The sequence below is a fragment of the Lacerta agilis genome, chromosome 14 (assembly GCF_009819535.1).
Source record: "Lacerta agilis isolate rLacAgi1 chromosome 14, rLacAgi1.pri, whole genome shotgun sequence".
Classification (NCBI taxonomy): Eukaryota; Metazoa; Chordata; class Lepidosauria; order Squamata; family Lacertidae; genus Lacerta; species Lacerta agilis.
Genome location: NC_046325.1, coordinates 24395541 through 24418761, shown reverse-complemented (window position 1 = coordinate 24418761; position 23221 = coordinate 24395541). Strand labels below are relative to the sequence as shown.

Here is a 23221-nt window from a genome sequence, read left to right as displayed (position 1 = left end):
TGCTCTAACATAAGTGAATGTAGCTTTGCCTGTTTTGGACATTTCTGTACATAGGATGAGTGCACAGAGTGGCATGTTTCCAGGTCAGAATTTACTCTGGTGGATTTTCTGATTTCTGTGGACTTCACCAGACACCCCTTTAAAAAAAAAATTGTGCTGACATACTGAGTAACAATGGCAATGTTGTTCTTAACTCTATGAAACCGTCCCTAGCTATTTTATATCAAGCCACTGAAGCCTGCAGCCATTGATAGTAGGATATTTTGTATTCAGGTGTACATAACACATAGTAGCAAGCAAACCCCAAAGGCAAAACAAGGAGTTACAGCCATAACAACTGCTGATCAGGTACCAGAAAATACAAGAGATGCAGCCAGTTAAGAATGCACCTGACAAACCTTCACTGCCAGGGCTGCTACTGAGGGTAGCACAAACACCTGAGACAAGGAAATACATGATTTATTAAAGTAATAATGTAAGCATATCACATTAAGCAAGAAACAAAGTAACCAAATGGTAATAAGGTATCACATTGCATACAAGACCTGTCATTCAAGAAATGAAATATATGTTTCATTTACATAACATAAAAACAATAATATTTAGATGGATAGAAAGAGTCGTAATTATAAGCACACTAAGCGCACAGCTTCTGTCCCCTAGTATCAAAGACGTGCCCTATCAACTAAATCTATTGTGTAATATCCAATGAATTCAGATTTATTTATTTTTTGCAGAGCATTCCCCCCAACACACTCATCTGGTTGTCTAGAAAGCATCAGAAAGGATTTGAAAGACAACGACGAATGCTGAAGGAGCAAATGCAGACAATTTCAACAAGAAAGAAAAGAGGAAGGCATCTAAAGAAACTTGTGTGGCTGCATAAGGAGCTTACAGCTTAACTGAGATTTAATAAGGTCATGTATAAGAAATGGAAGAAGGGGGAAATCACAAAGGAAGGGTATACACAAGTAGCCAATGTCTGCAGGGAGGCTGAGTGGGCCAAAGTTCTAAATGAGCTCAGGCTTGCAACAGAGCTTAAAATATAAGTTTATTTGGCTATGTTCAAAGCAAAAGGAAGAACAAACAAATGGTAGATCCTCTGCATGGTGAAGACAGAGAAATGCTATTGGGTGATGGAGAGAAGGCGGAACTGCTGAACACCTACTTTCCCTCTGTCTTCACCCAAAAGAAAAGCAGTGCCCAACTTGGTGATATCAGAATAAATTATGCAAGGAGGGAGCTGCAGCCCACGACATAAACCCCAGCTGTGCAACATCCTTCCCCAAGAAGCCAGACCGTGCACTGCAGCTGGTAGCACATATGTGTTTGCATTGCTCTGCTCACTGTTGCTGCATTGTGTCATCTGTTTAAATGAGCAGCAAGCAGGTGTCAGGTGCAACAATGAGCACAGGGTGTCCTATGCTACTTTTTGCGTGCTGTGTGACCTTTTGTGCACCCCTCAATATAGTCTGAAACCTTCATATGAGGTGAAAGATGCTATCCCTTTGCCAGTGCTAAAGTGAGATTCAGCTACCACTCCATCCTGCTTACCTATATAGAGGTGCAGGCATCTTGTCATTCACCTAGGCAGCAAAATGCCTACATATTGGTTTGGTGTGTGTGTGTGTTTGTGTGTGTGTGTGTGTGTGTGTGTGTGAAGGCTTGCCTGCCAAAGTAAATTGGCAGGGCACATAACATTGGTAAGTTAGTCCAATCAATAATGCAGTAAGTGATTTCTTCATTAGCCTATAACTTTTATACCAACTCCCTCCCCCCTTCCATTAATGTTTCATCCAAAGCTGAATTGAAATGATGGCAATGGACCACTAGTTAGAGTCCATGTTCAAGGAAGAGTTCTGTATTTTTTGCATCCAAAGGCTGCTGAAGAGTAAATATTTGATATTTAACAACATACTCTGGAAACTTGTACTGGGATGAGATAAGAAAACAGGACTGTGATAGGGATTTCCCCTCTAATCTATGCACATCAGAAAAAAAATCCCCCAACTGAAACAACTGTGATCGTGTTCAGGAATTATTCTGATTGTGCAATGTAGAAAACCAGGAATGGATGTAGGGGTGCAAATGCAAGCCCATCACTCAACAACCCTGATTTCCCATAATGTGTGGTCAATAATAATAATGTGTGTTTACATTTCTTAAAATTCTAATTTTGAAACTAGGCATTTCAGTGAAGTAGTTTACTCAAACTATAAATGCCACTATTTCTACTTACCCCAAATTAGAATATAAAGCAAAACCATATTTTCTTATCAGCTGAAAGAATAATTCACTTGGGGTACATAGTGGGACTTTGCCATGCATCGTGGACATTGTAGCTCTATAATATTTTTGCTTTGTGAGGAAATATAACAGTAAAGGAGTCACCATATCCATATAGGAGGCAGGATTTGGAAGGGGTGTAAAGGTCGGAAGAAAGCAATGCAGCTGCTAAGTTACACAAAGCCAGGGATGAGGAATCTGTTGTTCTCCAGATGCTGGTGGACAGGGCCATAGCTAGGGGGTGGTGAGGTGGGCTGCCACCAGGGGCACAGGTGATGGGAAAAGAAGAGCTAATTTGTCCGTGGCTAGGGGGCGCAATCTGGACGGTTCTGCCAGGGGCGCAAGATCAGCTAGCTACAGCTGTACTGATGGACTACAACTCCCTTCATCCATGCACATTTGCTATGCTAGCTGGGGATGATGGGAGTTGGAATCTAAAAATATATGGAGAGCAACAAGTTCCCCATCCATGCTCAATGCTCAGATCTAAAGGGAGGGAACACAGTAGCTTCTTCCTGCTTCCAAAGTTGCAGATTTATCTGGCTCAATGTTTCTGTTTCATTCTGACCCCTTTGCCCAGCTCTGCACACACCATGACTAAAGCCCAGATGTGGGACAGCAGACACTCTAGGGATGAGTAGTCAAATAGAGAGAGCAAGTCCATGGGAAACAGCAGCTTCTGCTTGTCTGCTGGCACCAATAGTTACAGAGTGCTTCCAAACTTCCAACACACCTCCTCCTTTCACATGCACTCACACACATGCACACAAGCCCATATGTTATATTTTTAATTAACTGAATCACTGTACTGCAATAGGGGAAGATTTCATTTAAACACTTTATTCACTCTCAACAGTAAAACTATAGCGAGAGATGAAGATTATGGAAGAATCAAATCCTTGTTTCCTATGAATCAGAAAGGTGATGCGTCACAAGTGAAGAAGCAACCAAGGATGCTTGAGCTTATTTGGGCTTTATTTCCAATGTTCTTCCTTTCTTGAGCGAGAAGAAAATAACAGCAAATAATTATTTGCAGCAAGCAAATAAGAACAAGCATAACATTTTAGAGAAAACGAGATACCTCTCATTTCACATCTAATGGCCAGTTCACACAGTCCCATTATTTTGAAACAACAGGAATTTCAATTTAAAGGCATCTATCACACACACACACACTTGGTGTACTTTCTTGTAAGTTGGCAGACTAAATTCACCCTGGACAGACAACTACACCGACAAATTCTATCCATTTATGTCAAAAGAAAAAGAAGTGATAGCTGGGTTTTGTTTGTTTGTTTGTTTTACTAATAATGAAGGGGAGAATTTGACATGCCCTTCTGGGAAAAAAACCCTGCTTCTATTATTCTGAATTTTTCCAGGATTCATGCCTTAACAATGAAAGGTACTCCAAGGTCAGGGAGAGGATATAAAGCATAAAAACAGCAGTGAATTAGGAATAAGTATAGTTGGACAGACAAACTGAACTAAGCAACCTACAGAGCAATTCAGCCTGAAGTAATGTGTTTTAGAAAGTCCAAAATCAAAATCAGGTAGAAAATCTGAGAGGGAGGTTAAGACCAGGATGTACGCTTGAGAAAGTAAAGCGTGAACTATGTTTCTGTTTGTTTCTTTGTATTATATTTGGATTACCTGTGAGTGTACTGTATGTTTGTTGGAAAATGTGGGTTTGCTATTGCATAATGAGAGGCCCTTTAAGTATTTGGTTTGTAGAAGCCTCCCTATGGCTGTAGGCATTTAAAAAAAGGGGGTTGAGAAAGGCATTGGTTCCTATTGTGTGTACAGTCGTACATTGGTTCTTGAACGGAATCTGCTCCGGAAGTCCGTTAGACTTCCAAAAACCATGGCATGGCTTCTGATTGGCTGCAGGAGATTCCTGTGCTCAATCAGAAGCTGCGGAAGCCACGTCGGATGTTCGGCTTCCAACAAAAGATCACAAACCAGAACTCTCACTTCTGAGTTTGTGGTGTTCGGGAGCCAAAACATTTGAGTCACAAGGCATTCAAAAACCCAGGTACGACTCCTTTGTTACCTCTCACTAGCTTCTCAAGAGCCCCCCCCCCCTTGATTGAGGGGACCCAGGAGCACATGATGTCACATATGCAACATTGTGCAACGTTCTGACACTGTGTGTGCAACATCGCGACGAGCCAGGGGGCAGAGCTGAAAGCCCTCTGAACATTGAGGGGGTCTAGACCCCTCAAAAAAAGAAGGGGGAGGCTGAAACTGCCTTGGCCTCTAGGAGCTGGCATGTATACCTCAACTGGGTGCAAGCTTCTGAAATAATTCAAAACTCTGAAAGTTTTATTTGTTGGAGGCAAATATGTGATAGATGCAATAGAACCTCCAGAGCATGATCCCCTTTGAGATATCTGTGTTAATAAAATGGGTCCCCAGAATCTGAGTCTCTCTTTATCCTAGAGGAGGAAGTGTTAATCATGAAGACATGCATACTGAATGGTTCAAATTTCCACTCTTTTGTCATAATGCCATGTTCTGGCTATAAATAGATACTCCAGACCTTAGGTAGTGGAATAACATAAAACAGAACAGAGGTTAAACAAGGCCCTTCATACATAATACTTTCGCTGGTAGTGGCAGATAACATTCATCCAGCATTGTCAATGTTGAATCAGTTAAACCTTTTCACGCTAGCCATGCTTGCACATCAGCTCACCTGAGATGGCTACTGCTCTCCAAAAACAGCTCTACTGCGCTCAACCACTTTTGGACCCTGGAAGAAATGACCAACACCCTTTGACATTCCTAGAGAAAGAGCTCCAAGTTGACCATAGATCTCTGTATTGAACAATTGTGTCAGTTTAATTCTAGTAGCCTATTGTGAATGATACAGGGGGTCATTCCGGCACCTTGAAGAAACTTTAAAACCTCCACCAACAGCCTCCCGCTAATTTTATAGCAAAAATGGCAATTGCGATTATATATTTATATATTGCGATTATATATTTCTAGAGCAGTGCATTCAAATACAACCATGTTTTCTTCCCAAGCCCCTGTTGCTCCCACCTCATCCTCCAAACTTGGCCTTGCATTGCTAAACACACCACCCCATCCTAACCACATCCCTTCCTATGTAGGTGGGCATACTTTTCACACACAATACTGGTTTCTCTTTCTCTTCAAGAGAGAAATTCTGACTTGGTTCTGCCAGAGGGGGATAGAAGAGGGCAGGAGCTGGTGTTTGAATAGTGCTGTGAAACCTTAGGAGAGTTGTGTGGGGTTAGGGGTGGGGTTGGAATGCTGGAGGCAAGCAAACTCCAGGCAACAAAATATATTGGACTGGAACTGGTGACATCTCCTTTTCCATCACATTCTCTAGAAAGCTTGATCAGGATGCATTTTTTTCTTCTTATGGCAGTATTTACAGTGTATTGAGCAACTACTGCCTGGTTGCAAATACCCCCTTTGGTGGCAAGGTATTCAAGAGAGTAATGACAAAGCAGCTGCAGGCATTCCCAGAGGAAATCTAGACCCATTTCAATGTGGGTTCAGACCCAGGTTTGAAACTGAATCTGCCTCGGTTGCCTTGATAAATGACCTATGTTGGTAGAGGAACCAGAGGAGCATGGCACCATTGCTCTTACTAGACCTTTTCATAGGTTTTTGTTACCACCAACAATAGTATCCTCCTGGACTGGAGGTGTTGGGTTGCCCCCAAGACTGGGGTGGGAGTGGGGTGGGCATCATATGTTGCATGTATGTGATGTCAATCACGTGGCATGCAGTGTCACACATGTCTCTGGATGCTGTGTAAGTCGGTGCAGCCTTCTGCTAGGCCACGCCGGTCTCTGCAGAATACTCTTCCTCCACCCATGGCCTCATTCTATTTTTTTAAAGCTACGAATAGCAATTGGAACACTATTTTTCCAGAGCCCCACTTTCAAAACATGGAGCTTTCCTTCCTCATTTCTTTTCCTCATTTCATTTCCACCACAACCCACAACCGTGAGAGCTACTTGCCACTCTTGTCACTGAGGAGGAGTCCAGGCCTAGGTACTCATATCCCAATCAAGCACTTGGCCTCAGCCTTATCAGGCTGTCAGTGAAGAAAAAGAAACTGTCCCAGACATTTGTCCTTCTAAGAAGTTTACCTCTGTCGTAAAGCATTCCTTATGGTTTTCGGCTTCACAGCATTGTGTCACCATGGCAGTGAAATATCCAGTCACTTCTGCTATTTGCTCTGCGGTGCTATTGGGTTGGTGTTTTATTAAGTGGACAAGCTGCCTGCAATGAGAACAGTGAATGATAGGTTGGAAGCATGAGTTGCATGTGTCTCTCAACCTAGTGAAACCAAGTGCTCTTTCCTTCTTGATTTCAGCAAGGTGGAGAGTTTCAGAACTGCAATATGTGTAGAGACTGAAGAAAGGACAGGTCTTTGTGGTTAGGAACAGAGGTGAGGAAGGCTAAAGGTATTGGATTGCTGTGAAGTAGCCAACTAATTATTGGGTTGATTTCTTACTTTTGCTTCCTTAGTAGCAATTCATCTGGGGTAGCCGAGCATAGATCTTGGTGGGAGGTGAACAGTTCGGAAAAGAATGGTACAGGGACATAATCTGGATCTACTCCTAAATTGCTAATGCAGTCCCGACGGAACTCATAGGAATCTTCACAGCAGTTGTGCATTTGTTTGTTTAGTGGTTTAACTTCATGTCGCTGACATACTTCTCCTAGTAAAAGGTCTGTCTAGAGAAAGAGAGATAATATGTTGACCTTTGATGAACTGAAGAGTGATCAAAGCAAATTGCTTGCCACATAAATTAGCCATTATTTCAACACAATGAATTCAAGTGATGTAACTTTTGAAGACACAGTGCTTATGAGATGCTAAAAGGTTGAACAATTCCATATTGCCACATGCAACAAATTTATTTCAATTTTATAAAATTACAATCCCAAGTGAATAAAAATAATAGGAAGACAGACAATAAAAGCCATGGTCAAGATTATTAATGAAATTGGGGAAGGCGGGGGGGAGGGGGAGTGTGGGGATTCGGTGCTGGAGCTTCCCGTGTGTAAGTCTAGGCCACCTACACACGGGATACCAGTTGCCGGGGATCTGCGGCCAGCGTTCCACGTGCGTATTGGCATGGGCACCGGCCAAGCCTCAAAATCTGAAGGTGCGTGAGTAAGTCGGAAATGAATGGATGCCTCGAAACCAAACTTGAAACCACTTGCGACCTCCTGTACTGTTACTAAAGCAAAGGCGACTAAACTAAGGGCAAAGTTAAAGCATTAAGTGAAACCCCTGACATTTTTTAAAATTAAATAAAAAACCTTTTCCCCAATAAAGACAGACACCGATGTTTCTATTATGGCTTTGGCTGACCCGCATAGGCTCTTGCACTGACTTTGACCTACCACTATTCTAAGCTTCTCCTAAGCTAACAAACCCTGCACCGCCAAATCTTCCGCAATGCTAAGGCTAGCTAGATCTATACCGCCAAATCTTACGCAATCTAAACCTATGCTAGGTCTAAGGGCTATCTAACCTTTACCGCCAAATCTTCCGCGAGCTAAACCCTAACTACCACCTGCACGCGCTTCCAACCCATCCAACCCTCAGCCCCAAAAAACCCCAATTAACTAAAGTTAACCCAACTGAAAAGAACCAAAGAATAACCTGCCTAAGCGGGGAGCCTCAGCCTTTTATTGATAACCAAGTGTGACATCATAACCAATATATTTACCAATAGGAACGCTGTTGCTGCTCCCCAAAAAGGCGGGAAGCAGAATAAACGACCATTGATAACTTTGAAAACCTCTGGAACTACAAGTTTAGGCGGAGGGATCTCAGAGGCAAAATGCCTCCTGAGCCCTGCTTTTACTTTCACTTTTGTGAGGAAGTATACATAAAATAGTGCTTAAATAATCATTAAATTAAACAAATAACTGCGGGTTCAAAGGAACCCACGAAGTGTATTCCCACAGGGGAGCAGTTTAATGGAGCTGCACTGGCAACTACAGAACAAATTCAATAATGAACAGACTTTACCACACAACACACACCTGAAGTTCTATATTTTCAGCCAATCCAGGTATGCGTGTCAGCCTGTTCTGGATAAGGTAGCACACTTACTGAAGGATCAGATACACAATGGTAAGCTAGTCAAGAGGCTGTTGAGTTCTTGAATGCTTTTTCACATTTTTGGCTAGCACACAGAGTGGTGAACTACCAAACTACCAAACTTTCCTCAGTAACTCAACATCCCCCGTTGTCAGGGGCTGGAATGAGAAGAAATGGTTGGAGCCACTGCCCCCTTCTCCTGAACCTTCCCAAGGGCGGGAGGACAGTATTGATTTGGAACAGTGGTTTGCAGAGGGGCATAGTCCAGAGGGAAAAAGCTGGGAAATATAGGGCGATGAGCAGCTAGAAGAGGAAACAGCAGGAGAGAGACAGCTGGCAGATTCAGTGTCCTTGGACAGCATTCTTGAGAGTGATAGAACAGAGAGCTCAGTGGCAACAAGCTCAGATTACCTGACATAGGAGTGACGAATATTAATGGGGTTGGAGGGGGTGAACCTTGACTGGGACCAATGCCTTTTCTAGAGAGATATGCATTCCTTTGTCTCTTGCTGTGATTAATAAAGAAACTAAGTGGTAAGAATGCTCTTTTCATCTGATCTGCTTATTTACTGCCACTGGGGGATGGATCTGATTCCCTGAAGCCTGATACCCATCCAGTTTTCTGTCTGCGGCAACATGGCCCTTAGAAAATAAACTGCAGAGAGCACTAATGGGTATATAGTGATTCTCACCCTCACTGTAGCACTCGGATGGGCAGAAACGTTTTAAGGTCTTCAAAAAGCACATTGCCACAAGCGGAATGAAATTGACCTCCTTCTACTCCTATTAAACATTTGATATGAATGCAAGGGCTGGTTTCTACTTTCATCCATTCTCAGATGTGCAAGGAATATCTTCTCTCCTCAACTGATCTTCATTGATCAGCAGAGGAGCTGTGTGTACCCTGTGTGTGTGTGTGCCCTGTATGTTTGTGTGGAAGAGGTGTGTGTGCAGGGTGGCCACACCCACTGCAGGCATGTAGACCCTGGAGGATTCCCAAGGGTGGGTGTGGTTCTCCAGCCAAGAAACATTCAATATATATGTAAGTGGGTCAGCTGAAGACATGCCAGGAGAAGTCAAATATAAGCCATTGTCAAACATACCTGTCCTTTAGGTCACATTCAAGTTACATTAAGGGAAATATGTTTTAGAACATATTCAGAACTGTCAAATTCCATGTAAAAAAAAAAATCCATTTGAAATGGATTCCTCCCCCATTCCTAATTATTCCAGTATTAGTTGTTGTATATTTGTTTGCTTGTTTTTATCTGAAACCAATTCAAAGGCATTACATTTAAAATATGGAGGGAGGAAAGAGGCTAATATGGAGGAGAAAATACTCACATTCTCTTCAGCACACACCAGTATGTGTTCGTCATCCTCCTTACAGCATTTGGCAACAACACCTGCAAATTTCATTGTGTACTGGTACAACTCTTCAAATGCCATCTGAGGAGCTCTTTTGGTATAATGGACAAGGACTCTGCAAAGAACCATAACCAAGAAGATTTTAGTCAATGATAATTTGGGATGCAACCCCTGTCAGTGAGGGGGTTGCAGTAATGCTCAAGGACTCAGAAAACTTCATTGTCTTCCACAAGTTGACAGGTTATTAGAACAAGTGAAGTCACTTTTAGGGCTGCACTGGTGGGACGACTGGAGCTTCAATTTAAGCGTTCTCCCCATCTTGACAAAGTCTTGTGCGCCTTTGCAAACAAACAAATTAATCACTATCCTGGATTTGATACACAGCTGCTGGAAGTTCATATAACTTAGATGATGTTGCATGTGCAGACAAAACACAGTTAACCGCTGTTTTTCCCCCTTTCCTTGGAGGCAGCCATTGTTGTTTCATTGTGCCAGCAGACTTCTTAAGTCTGCCTAAACTCCACACCATCCTTGTGTCAAGATATACCAGCTATAGACTTTGCACCTCTTACATCATGCCCACATTCTCCTTCCCACCCCACATCTTTTGGGTTAACATCCATCCAGATGAATTGTTCTCGAGAACTCTAAAGTTATTTTTTATTGGCTCTAATGAAAGTATTCATCCGCTGCATTCTGCCTCTACAAAGAGGCTATCTAAAACTAAATTAGCCCAGCTAAATTGACCCCTGTTCACAAGCTATAATCTGAAAAGAATGTGGGTGGCACTGCGGTCTAAACCACAGGGCCTAGGACTTGCCGATCAGAAGGTTGGCGGTTCGAATCCCCATGACAGGGTGAGCTCCTGTTGCTCGGTCCCAGTTCCTGCCCACCTAGCAGTTCGAAAGCATGTCAAGTGCAAGTAGATAAATGGGTACCGCTCTGGTGGGAAGGTAAATGGCATTTCCGTGAGCTGCTCTGGTTCACCAGAAGTGGCTTAGTCATGCTGGCCACATGACCTGGAAGCTGTCTGCAGACAAACGTCGGCTCCCTTGGCCTATACAGCGAGATGAGCTCTGCAACCCCAGAGTCGTCCGCGACTGGACATAATGGTCAGGGGTACCATTACCTCTACTTTTAAATTGACCCCCATTCACAAGCTATAATCTGAAAAGAATAGAGCATACTCATTTTGGAAGCCATGTTCTCCTGCTTTCTCATACAAATTGCAGCGCATCTTAAGTGTTTCCAGAGTATAGTCAGCGTGTTGTCTTAGCTGTCCTTCCTGAAGGAAAATAGAATTGCTATTAAATGTTTGTATGGTGATTCTCAACTTACGCTGGTGTTAGGTTCTGGGGAAAGTGCCTAAAACCAAAATCTCATACAGTCAAAACACACTGGGTTCAATGGCAGGTGTGATTGTCAAAGTCTTTTGTCCCAGATGCCTGTCCCCTTTCCACCCCCGTGTGTGTGTGTGTGTGTGTGTGTGTGTAATTTGCCAAGCATGTAAAGCTGAATGCACACAAGTTAAATGTGTGTACATTATGAGTTAGTTAAGGTGACCACTTTTAATAGGGAATGGTATCTTCAGCTGCATAAAAGCTTCAGTTCCAAAATAATAATAACAACAATAATAACAACCCTCCATGTGTCACTTCAAGTGAACAGACAGATTTGGGACTTGGATCTGTTTGTTCACTGGAATTAACACATGGATTTATTCATTTTCAAATGCATGGAGATGAAACGTAACTCACCCCTTGATGAAAGCACTCTTCAGGATTCTCAGTTTCACAGCACTTTTCCAACAAGCCCTCATATTTACTGCCAACTCTCAACAGCAGCTGCTTTGAAAACTCAGGGTTTCTCCTTCCAGTCTCATAAACAAACCTGGAACACAGGGAAGAACGCATGGTGATTTATGATGTTGTGTTATCCACAACAATAATAGTAATAAACGTAGAAAGTGTTGAAAGTACTTCAAATACGTCAACTTAGCAGTCATTAGGCAAATGCTGTAAGTTGGGTATTTTTTTTTATTTTTTTTGCTGCTGTTTGTTTGTTATAACTTCTATATTGCAGCTGCAGGAGAGCTCCAAACTAAAACCAGGTTCGAGGGCTGCAAATTAAAACCAGGACTAGATTTTGAGCATCCATCTCCACAAAATTTAGGAATTTTTGCAAAGTGATAAGGTAGCATGGTTTTTAGGTAAACTGTATGGGAACAGGGGGGATGGCTGTTGGGTCACAGCCATAGCCTGTGCTGTGACTAGTCGGTTCAGGCTGCGAAACAGCAAATGTGCAATGGCGTCGGGCACGCTTCCCTGCGCCAGTCTGTTTCTCCTGGCTCCAGCAGAGTATCTTCAGCAGTGGTGTGTGTCTTTGTGTAAGGAGTTTCAGCCATGCAGTAAATCACTCGGACACAGCTTCTCCTAATCTACAAAGCTTTATTGTACAGTAGCAAAAAACAACAAACAGCCAGGAGAGAGCGAAGGCATCATGCGTCTCCCCCTTTGCAGCCAAAACAGAAAGTACAAGCAGTTCACATAGCAAAGCATATACCCATATGTGCACACACCCCAGTGACAGGACATCACTTCCCATGAGCTGTTAACCCTGTAACCTCTGGGTCTCCTCACACCCCCTCACACCCCCTCTCGTCCTGTTACACTGAATACAATATGAAAGAATGAAGGGCATAAAGCACCAGGTTGAACAGAAGGCAGCATTCTTTAATTACTAGATAGACCCATGGGGACACTGGAGCCAACTTCAGAGGGCCCTGGGGGCCTGGGCACCCACAATATTTTTGCTGTGGGTACCTGGCCTCCACTACCAGTTGCCGTTGCCTGCTGCCCACCACCATGTGCTGCCTGCCGCCGCCACCCACAGCCTTACCTCTGGTGCTCTAGTGCTGTGGCAGCAACTGGGACAGACCTCTGTTTGGGGTCCACTGCCCCCACACTGGGAAACCACAGTCTGGGGCCCAAGTTGGCACCATTGCATGGGGCAGCCATTATTTCCCCTGCATAAATGCTCTGAAAATAATGCTACATGATCACATGGTGTCACTTTGAGGGACATTCTTCTTGGCCTATTTTCACCTAGCTGTTCAAGGTAGTTTTTTTTTATTTTTAAAGAAGAAGAAGAAGAAGAGGAGGAGGAGGAGGAGGAGTTTGGATTTGATATCCTGCTTTATCACTACCCGAAGGAGTCTCAAAGCATCTAACATTCTCCTTTCCCTTCCTCCCCCACAACAAACACTCTGTGAGGTGAGTGGGGCTGAGAGACGTCAAAGAAGAGTGACTAGCCCAAGGTCACCCAGCATCTGCATACGGAGGAGTGGAGACGCGAACCCGGTTCACCAGATTACGAGTATACTGCTCTTAACCACTACAAACACTGGACCTTACCCTCCCCTCAGAGAGGAAAAAATCATGGGAAGCAATCAGATTGGTTTTTAATTGTAGGTTCCAAAGTATCCATCACATGATAATGATCAAGTTACATTTCCTCTTTCCCTTCTGATACCACATGCACTCTTCTTTCCCTCAGTATGCTTGGCAACCCAGTACGCTTTATAGAGGTGCAATTGAGAGCAATCTGAATTATCTATACCATACTTTTCTAGAAGAGTAGCCTTGTTCTCCGTGAAATTTTGGCACACTTCCTTAACCACAAACTCCTTTAAAGTGGGAGGCAAATCAGCAGGTTTTTCATCATTTCCCACATTTAAGAAACATTCTCCTCTGCCCAGCAGTTCCCTGTCACAGCAGTCCTTCACTTTAGTAGATATAGTGTCTTGATGGGTACAGATATACTCTGTCATATCTGCCTGTAAGAAAAGAGGCTCAAAAATATAAGTGGTTATTTTAGGGAAGGAGCTTTCAAGCTGACAGACAAAGAGCAGCTCGGTGTGCCTGATCACTGACATGCTCGCATTAACAAAATAGGCCAGAGTCCACAGCTTTATACACTCAAATGGAATCAAATTTGCCCCTGGTGCCACCTGACCCCAGCTGAGATAGAAGAAGCAATAGTATTCTTTGGCCAATTAGAGTACTGTTAAGTGAAATGAAGCAAGGAGTAGGCACTGGCGTAGGAAGGGCGGGGCGCCCCAGGCAGCGTGATCCCGGTAGGGTTCCATCTCAGCTGCCCCCCCACGCTGCGCACCCCGCCCCAGAACGCGTGCCCCGTCCCTGCAGGCGGCGCTCCCTGCCCCCAGAACACACCTCACACCCCTGCGGGCGACGCGCCCTGCCCCCAGAATGCGCACCACGCCCCAGAATGTGCGCCACACCCCTGTGGGCGGCGCGCCATGCCCCCAGAATGCGCGCCAGCCCCGCTCCCACCTGCTTCCTGCCCCCGGTGCCAGAGCATGAAGCTCCACCACTGGGAGTAGGTCAGCAGTTCCATCTTCTGTCAAACAACCAGTGTAGTATAGAAGAACACAATGGAGCGCCCCACCTGGTTCCTCTGTTTGAGACTCATGGTGTTTTCACCACTTTTGTATAATGTGAGCCCTCTGTTCTTCGCAGCTCTAAGTCATTTAACTAAGGCTATGCACAGCCCCCAGTTTGCTCCCTGGCCAGAATCCTTCCCATAATGCTTTGGGCCAATCTGGGGATTGTGAGTAGGCAATGCCAGCACCCACGTTACTCTTGGTTTGAAGTAAATTAGATTAAAATTAACAGAACTTACAATATCAAGCAAATACTCCATAGTATCACCCTTGCAGCACACTTCATGGATGTTTACACTGTCACCAGCAAGCTTGAGAATGGTAGGAAAATCTGCCTTTGGGAACTTCCTGCTCAGCTCAGCAATGTCCCTGGAAAGAAGGCAAACAAAATGTTGAGATTGTTTCAAGACAGATGCAAAATAATATTAATAACAACAACAATAAACAAATCTAGAATTTATTCCGATAAACATTGGCAGTTTATTCATATTGTGTCCTGTAGTCCACTATACACCTGCAGTACCACATTTCTGAACAGTTGCATCCAAAGCTTCATGTTTCTTTCCTTCTATTTCATACAAGCAGATAAAAGCTGCAGAAATTGGCACAGGCTGTGTAATTCAGTGCCCTGATAATCACAGCTTTTTTCTGGAAAGAGAAAGTTTTTATCACTTATTGGTTAATGTGAGTAGACAATGCCAGGACCCAGGAACTTTACTACTGGTCATTTTCAGTGTCATACGTGACACATTACGCTTTTTTATTTTTTTTACCACTAGCAGAAAGCAGACCATACTATAGAAATTTTGGAATAGCTGCCTGATTCTCAATCCAGATCCTGGAATGGCATGGCATAGAGTTTGGGGATTGTTATCCTTTAACCAGAGTGTACGCATGACCCTATTTATATCACTGGCTACATTTACGTTTGAATGTCTGAATAAAATACCATCACAAACTAATAAATTTGATGCAAACGTAATAAACAAATAAAGAGAAAACAAAACCTAGGAGGGTTTAAAACATGTGAGTTGACTTTGCTGCCTGAAACATCAGAACTATAATTTTTTACATCCCCAGGCACCTTTTAGTAGCACACCACAATCTAAATTCCATTTGGGGAATGTTAAATATAGGGTTTTTGTATTTTGTTTTGCTCTTTTCTGATCCAATATTTCTGTGGTTCTTTGTGGGGGAAGCAACATGCTTTCAGTGTGCCTTGAATCATAGGGATGGATGTGACCAGATGCCTCTGCTCTCTTCTTATAGCACATCATGATTTTAATTACAGAGGCTTACATAAATAGGTACCGCTCCAGTGGGAAGGTAAACGGCGTTTCTGTGCACTGCTCTGGTTCGCCAGAAGAGGCTTAGTCATGCTGGCCACATGACCCAGAAGCTGTACGCCGGCTCCCTCGGCCAGTAAAGCGAGATGAGCGCCACAACCCCAGAGTCATCCGCAACAGGACCTAACAGTCAGGGGTCCCTTTAGCTCTACCTTTAACTGGCAATATGGTTTTTGTGTGTGTTAAATAAAATGCATTTTGCTCTTTTCCAATGCTACAATTCTATGGGCATCTCACCACCCAGGTAGGTCTTCCAAGAAACTGCTGTGTACAAGAGATGCTGAGCAGGGAGATTATATATATATATATAGCCTCATTTGGGAAATTGTTTCTGATACCTGAAAAAGTTTCATTTGTGCTCAAAGGTTCCTGTCATTCTTAAGAATACTTCTGACTTGATCATCCATGTAGCTAATGTCACACCACCATCCCCCCAAAAGAGAAAGCACCCAGACTCACTGAAACCTCAGGGATCTTTTCCCAAACTCTTTCAGGATGGAACAGGTGTGTTTCTGCAAATTGATGGCATAATTCTTTTGCTCTCTCACAGCTGGCAACTGTCAAATAAAACAACATATACAAAGCAATGAAAATTAGTTCACTGCATGAAGCAACTTGGAGAAAAAGCAAAACAAAGGGTTTCTGATAGTGGCCCAACCAATACCGGGCTACCAAAGCTATAGTTGGTTTACAGCTAATTGAACTGAATTCATTCTCCTTGATCTATATCTCCTGATGAATCCAAGCTTTCAGAATTCTGACTTCTGCTCTGATAATCATATCCAGTAAAGTCTTGGAAAGAACTGTGGGAGGAATTGCACTTCAGTGAGAAAGCACCTCCCTTATACTGTATTTCCAGGCTCAGTGTTTGCCATTTCTAGATAAATGGAACAGAGGAAGGGAAAGACTCCTAATTGAAACCTGGAAAAGTAACTGTCAAAGTAGGTAGTATTTGGTTTGATCAGGAGGTGGGTAAATGTTTTTAGGCAAGGGCGATCTTCCCTTCTGGGCAACTACTGGGGGCCTGCATGCCAATAGCGGGTGAGTCTAGAGGCCAATGTAGGTGGAACAATGAATGTGAGTTTTTCCTTTGTACTGTAGGCTACTTTCTGTGTGTGTGCGCACCCACCCACCCCTCTCCATTCTGCATCTTGGCAAGCAAGTGGCATTATCAGAATTCAAGGAGACATTTCAGCCAGTGTGAAACAGGGCCAGTAGGGTGATGGTGGCTGGGGAGTGTCTGTACCATGAGGAGGATCCTGAGGGCAAGACGGAGAAGCTTGGAGGGTCACAGTCAGCTTCAGGGAATGAAGGTTCCCACCCTGGACCAGTGCTCTGAGAAGATGTAAAACAGCTCCATATCAATCTAGCAGAAATACCAGACCCACCAAGTGTCCCTATTTTCCAGGGACAGTCCTGGATTTACAGAAGCCATTATGATTTCTGATCTGATCCCAGAATGTTCCACTCTTCCTTAAGACGTCCCTATTTTTATCGAAGAAATGTTGGAGGGTGTGATAGGACATCCCTATTTCCATCAGAGAGATGTTGGAGGGTATGGAGTTATACGACCCCTGAGCCAATGAGATAAGTAACTATACAACCTTTAGAAAACATCTGAAGGCCACACTGTATAGTTTTGTTATGTTTTTATATGTGTTGGAAGCTGCCCAGAGTAGCTGGGGCACCCCAGTCAGATAAGCAGGGTATAAATAATAAAAGTATTATTATTATTATTATTATTATTATTATTATTATTATTATTTAGGATGTCTCTATTTTCATTGGAGAAATGTTAGAGGGTATGAAATACATTCTGTAAGCATCTTTAAATAAAATATTGAGGTGTTATGTGGGCTTAAAAAAAAATACCTTTTCTCTGAAGCAGGCATCCTTGTCAGTTTCCACGCAGCAGGTTTCCAGTACCTTTTTAAACTCTTGAGCTGTCTTATAGAGTATGGCAACATTTGCAAAAGGATGTCTTCTGGAAAGCTCATAGTAATAACTGGATCAAAAAGGAGACTTTCATTAATCTCGACTACAATTACTCTAAAAAAAGAAAAGAAAAAAAGGTTGAGGTGCCGAGATCCTTTATAATTAAAGCAACTGTTAAGGAGGAGGAGGACAATTATTTAACTTACTGGTATGTTACTGAAAAGAATGACAAGGCAAAAAAAATTCCAGTTGCCACACAGGATACTCAGGCTGCAATCCTGCACTCAGTTAGGCCACTTAAGCATTGGTCTCAATGTAAGAAATTTGACAGCATATATATGGGTAGCATTACATGTTATTTCCTCTAATTGCAAACCCAAACACTTTGTCCAGATAGCTATGGTCTCAAAATGGGGCCAGTGAGAGGGAAGAGAGAGGCACCAACGTGATTGGGAGGACCCCATAGCTTACACAAGTCCAAAAATAAAGAACTCCCTCCCCACCCCCCACCCACCCCAAAAAACCATGCAAGCAACACCTCCCCACTCAAACACAGAAAACAGCCCAATGAGGACTGAGTATGTGCAGCAGTCACATGTTGGGTGTTGGAGGGGGGACAGGAAATGAGTGGGGATGGAATGGCAAATCCTGGTAGAATACATTGAGGGGTGTGATTGAACCCTGAAGTATTTTATTGCAGCTGCAACCTAATTTTTGACATCTTGCATGAAATAGGTGAGAGTATTTGCAAGTGTCTGATTTGCAGGAGAAAGTCATGTGTTTCACATTAATTTCATTCTTCCCCCAAAGGAGAACCAGTTCAGCAAAGTGACTACATCAGCTCAATTGACTTACTTGGCCAGAAATTCAGCGTTTGTAGCTTGGTATACTTTGCAGACGTTCTCTCCATCTGGCATTACAAAAGGAGGGATGAATCCAGAAGTTTCATTTTTATGAGTTAGAAAACATTCATTTCGTTCAGGATCAACTTTGCCACAACACTCAGTAAATCCATACTTCTCTGCAAGACCTTCTGCATGGCAAATTTCATCCAGAAAAACAGTGCGCTGAATGAGAGATGCAAAATGTTTTCCTTTATTAGACATATACTTGCATGTTTACTTGTTGAAATTATATCAAATATCACATGTTTTGGGGGACATCTGTATAGTTGTCTTAAATTGTAAGCTCTTGTGAGTGCATCTAGGCAGCTGTATATATGAGCAAGTTTACATTTCATAATAGATTTAAAGAAGGGCCATTTCCAGATTGTTTTATGAAAAAGTGAAGCTTAGTTTATAAACCACCAGAGTACAACATTTCATGCATAGGACCAAACACAACTTTATGTTTGTTCACATATTACACTGAACCCAGGTACAAGTTCCTCTGCACATGTATGAGTGTTTGTGGGAAAGATTGTGTAACTCAACTACTACGTTCATAGAAACAAGTGTGTCCTGCAAATCGAGCTGTCATCAAAGGCGAGTCCTCTTTATCCCAGGCAGGGACTTCTTGAGGACAGGAGAAAGAAACCAATGGGGAATTAATTACTATTTCTCCACTGCTACATGTTATGGAAGGCACTGCCCTGCATCAAAAATTTTGTAATTAAGTGTGGCAGGTTGTCAGGAGGGACCTTAGTTCAGCAGTGGACCATATTACCATATGCACATTTGCTACCAATATGCCTTGCCAAGTGCACATTGTTAAGAACAAGCACCTTATTACAACCAAGTATACTAGGCAGATTTTTGTCTGATCCAATATGCCTAGCTTTGTGCTTTTAAACCAGGTATGTCCACTATTTATGACTGTTTCATACATTTCTACATAAACTAGTTTCTTTATAAGTGGAATGTTTTCTGTCTTAAGTTCCAGGTTTGGTCATTTAATTTCATAATCAGAAGAGCATCTGTGATGGTCCAGGGCTCCAGACTATGCAAAGTACCAATATTTCAAACCATAACCTCCAAATTTATGTCCCAAGGCTTACCAAAGGCTTTTCACAGTCTGGGGCTGCTTGCTCATCACTAGAACATTTCCTGGCGAGCTGTACAAGATTGTCATTCAGTTTAGCCACCTCATCATATGAAGCTCTTTGCAGATTCTGAGAGAACAAGCCAATGATGCTGGGAAAACACATTTATTTATTTATAGATAGGAATATTTATTTACCGCTGTATCATGAATATATATATATCACAGCAGTTTACAATATAAAAACCTAAAACCACCTTCCGGTTCCGGTCTGCCTTAATGGAGGCAGCTCCCATGACAGCAGGAGATCATTGGTGAAGGAAAAACAAGAATGATTGAGGGTAATTATCCTTGCAAGTTTCCCTCAGGGACATGGGGAATGGGCTTCACTCGCAGTTCATCTCAGTACTTGGCTCTCGCTCCCAGCATGGAATGCGGGAGGCAGGGAGGAACTGAGTGCAAAAGCACTTTGCCTGCTGATAACCGTCCTATGCCGCCATTAAGAAGGAGAGGTTCTCCTGTTAATTAGAGCTTAATTTGAACTAAAGTACAGGCACGTGCTGGAAGAGATGAGATCATAAACTGTGGAACAGAACCTGCTGCAAATTCATTAAGGTTTGAACTTCAGAGAAAGATGGTGTGGTGGTGGTGGTGGGGAGGAGAGCCTACAATTTCTTGAAATAAAGTTTTTTTCTGTACATTTATGATTCAACAACCCTCTCTTGAATATTAGTTCAAATTATATATGTACAAGTGAGGAGGCATGAAACTGGATTATAGATATGGAATATAACATTAAACAACTGTGTATGTAATTGTATAATAATTTGGTATTGTTATAATGAGGCTATGATTGGACTGCAATTGAAAACTATACACACACCCAAACACAAACACAAAACCAAACAATAAAGTAAAAAAAAAAAGATAAAAAAGATGTTAAAAGCAAAAGCAAATTAAAACAAACATGAATAGACCATTGTTGAGAATGTACTCTTAATCAGTGATGGACCATATGCTAGTGCCACCCGGGGTGGGTGTGCAAGAGGTGGAGCAGAGGGGAGGGGCATGAAGGGAGCCTGCTGTGGCTGCACCAGCTGTGCCCAGGGGCCACAGCCCCCACATCCCCCCCATTCTATGCCACAGTCTCCCTCAACAACACCCTCCTGATTTTACACCATTCCACATATATGTGTGGAGTCAGGGAATGTGACACCCACGTTAGTGGGGGGGGGATGCCTGTAATAATCCTTTAATAGCCTTCGTATTTATGACTCCTTTTTGTTTTTGCATGTGAAAGGTCATATCAAGGAAAACCTTCTGAGAAGACTTACATGCCTGGAAATTGACCCTCTGCTATTTTAATGAAATGTCTGAAGGTGTCATGGTGTCCTGTAAAGAATACAAAAATCAGATTTTCAATTGAGGCATCTCACACCATTGGCATTTATCTACTGAGAGGCATGCAGCAGCTTCATACAAAGCCAGAGTCATGAGTCAAAGCAGAATGCAGAAGTGAGAGTGAGGTTTGCCCCTAATGAGATGTGTCTTCCAGAAATGAGCTGGGGTAGTTGCTCTATGGACATGGATACAAAAAGGGGGGGGGGGTTAAAAACAGAGCATTCGTGAAAAACTAAACTCAGTATACCATACAGTGGTACCTCAGTTTTCAAGCATCTCGGAAGCCGAACGATTCGGAACCCGAATGCCGAAAACCCGGAAGTAATTGCTTCCGTTTCCGAATGCATCGTGAAAGTCGAATGGCTTCCATGGCGCGTTTCTCAATTTTTTTCAATGGATTTTGCCGACCGCCCATTGATCCTCGGTTTTTGAACGTTTTATAAGTCAAATGGTCTTCCGGAACGGATTACACTCGAAAACCGAGGTTCCGCTGTATAAGGTCAATACCACACTATGGGGTGGAAGAGGGTGGTCAGAGGGAGAAGGTATTTTATATTTGTTGTGAATCCCATAGCGGATGGAGGAAAATGTGCTTCAGTTTTCAGGAAGCAGATCAGATCTGAATCCAGGGGCAAATTTCAGAAGAAGTTGGATGACTTCCTGAAATGCAATCATAGAATCATAGAGTTGGAAGAGACCACGAGGGCCATCCAGTTCAACCCCCTGCCAAGCAGGAAACACCATCAAAGCATTCCTGACAGATGGCTGTCAAGCCTCCGCTTAAAGACCTCCAAAGAAGGAGACTCCACCACACTCCTTGGCAGCAAATTCCACTGTCGGACAGCTCTTACTGTCAGGAAGTTCTTCCTAATGTTTAGGTGGAATCTTCTTTCTTGTAGTTTGAATCCATTGCCCCATGTCCGCTTCTCTGGAGCAGCAGAAAACAACCTTTCACCCTCCTCTATATGACATCCTTTGATATATTTGAACATGGCTATCATATCACCCCTTAACCTACTCTTCTCCAGGCTAAACATACCCAGCTCCCTAAGCCGTTCCTCATAAGGCATCGTTTCCAGGCCTTTGACCATTTTGGTTGCCCTCCTCTGGTCACGTTCCAGCTTGTCAGTATCCTTCTTGAACTGTGGTGCCCAGAACTGGACACAGTATTCCAGGTGAGGTCTGACCAGAGCGGAATACAGCGGTACTATTACTTCCCTTGATCTAGATGCTATACTCCTATTGATGCAGCCCAGAATTGCATTGGCTTTTTTAGCTGCTGCATCACACTGTTGACTCATGTCAAGTTTATGGTCTACCAAGACTCCTAGATCCTTTTCACATGTACTGCTCTCAAGCCAGGTGTCACCCATCCTGTATTTGTGCCTTTCATTTTTTTTTTGCCCAAGTGTAGTACTTTACATTTATCCCTGTTAAAATTCATCACCCATGTGCAAACAATCATGAGGCTGGAGCATATCCTTATTATATATAGAGAAGTGTTTCTTACACAACAGTCCTTTACATATGAATATCTATTCATATGATAACAGCCAACGAATCCACAAAGGGTTGTTAGCAAGTTTTTGGGTATACAGTATAGGATATTTTTGTAATGGCTTTTAGTCAAATACAATAAATGATTGATTGGGTTATAGGATATTGGCTCTAGTGATTTAAGAGAAGGCAATATTGCAACATGCCCCCAGAATTCTTCCTCTTTGCCCTGTCCAAGGTCACTAACTCTTAGTTTGGAGAGGAACTGACTGTGGAACTCTCTGCTGCTTTACAGACAGGGAGCTAAAAAGGATCATAAAGTTCCCAGACTGAGACACCCTTCAGGGACCAATGCATTTTAGCATTAATGACTTTGTTATGTATTATTAAAGACCATATTTATTGTGCACTTTATCATGAATCAATGATACTTTTAAATTGATAAATGTTAAAATTAAAATGATTTTTTTAAAAAAGAAAAAGAAAAAAGTATGAGTTTTGCACAGGAAAACCTCACAATGGACTGAGCCCCTAGTCTTTGTTTAAAATGGTATAAATGAAGCCAACAATAATCTGACCATTCCAAATAGCTAGCTAGCAAGATAGATATAGAAATATGCATATATTATACATAAGCACAAAATTAATAAGTCTAAAAAACAAACAAATCGCAAGCCCCCACAACATACCTACATCCCGGTACCTTCTGGGCAGCTGTTTAGACTCAGCCAAGCTTATCAAAAAAAGACAAGAAATTAATGTTACCCACTTCATAGTTTCAAATTATTGAGGGGCTGGGATGTGGAAAACAGCAAATGGGTAGACGAGCTTTTTATACTTTTG

The 23221-nt window shown here is 42.7% G+C and overlaps 1 protein-coding gene across 2 annotated transcripts; it reads right to left on the bottom strand.

The window, feature by feature from the left end:
- Positions 1 to 3105: 3105 nt before the first annotated feature.
- LOC117058625 (serum albumin-like) lies at positions 3106 to 23221 on the bottom strand. Of its 2 annotated transcripts, none has more exons than XM_033169910.1 (15): positions 23068 to 23221; positions 20815 to 20872; positions 19497 to 19632; positions 18356 to 18567; positions 17438 to 17570; positions 16025 to 16122; positions 14459 to 14588; positions 13381 to 13592; positions 11515 to 11647; positions 10945 to 11042; positions 9734 to 9872; positions 6785 to 7008; positions 6417 to 6549; positions 4982 to 5038; positions 3106 to 3282 (listed from the first exon to the last, which is right to left on the bottom strand). In XM_033169910.1, the coding sequence occupies exons 1-14, from the start codon at positions 23150 to 23152 to the stop codon at positions 4991 to 4993; spliced, it is 1839 nt and encodes a 612-aa protein (XP_033025801.1). In that variant the 5' UTR covers positions 23153 to 23221; the 3' UTR covers positions 3106 to 3282; positions 4982 to 4990. The 2 variants fall into 2 exon arrangements, with proteins under 2 accessions (XP_033025801.1, XP_033025802.1); XM_033169911.1 differs by having other exon boundaries at positions 3106 to 3278.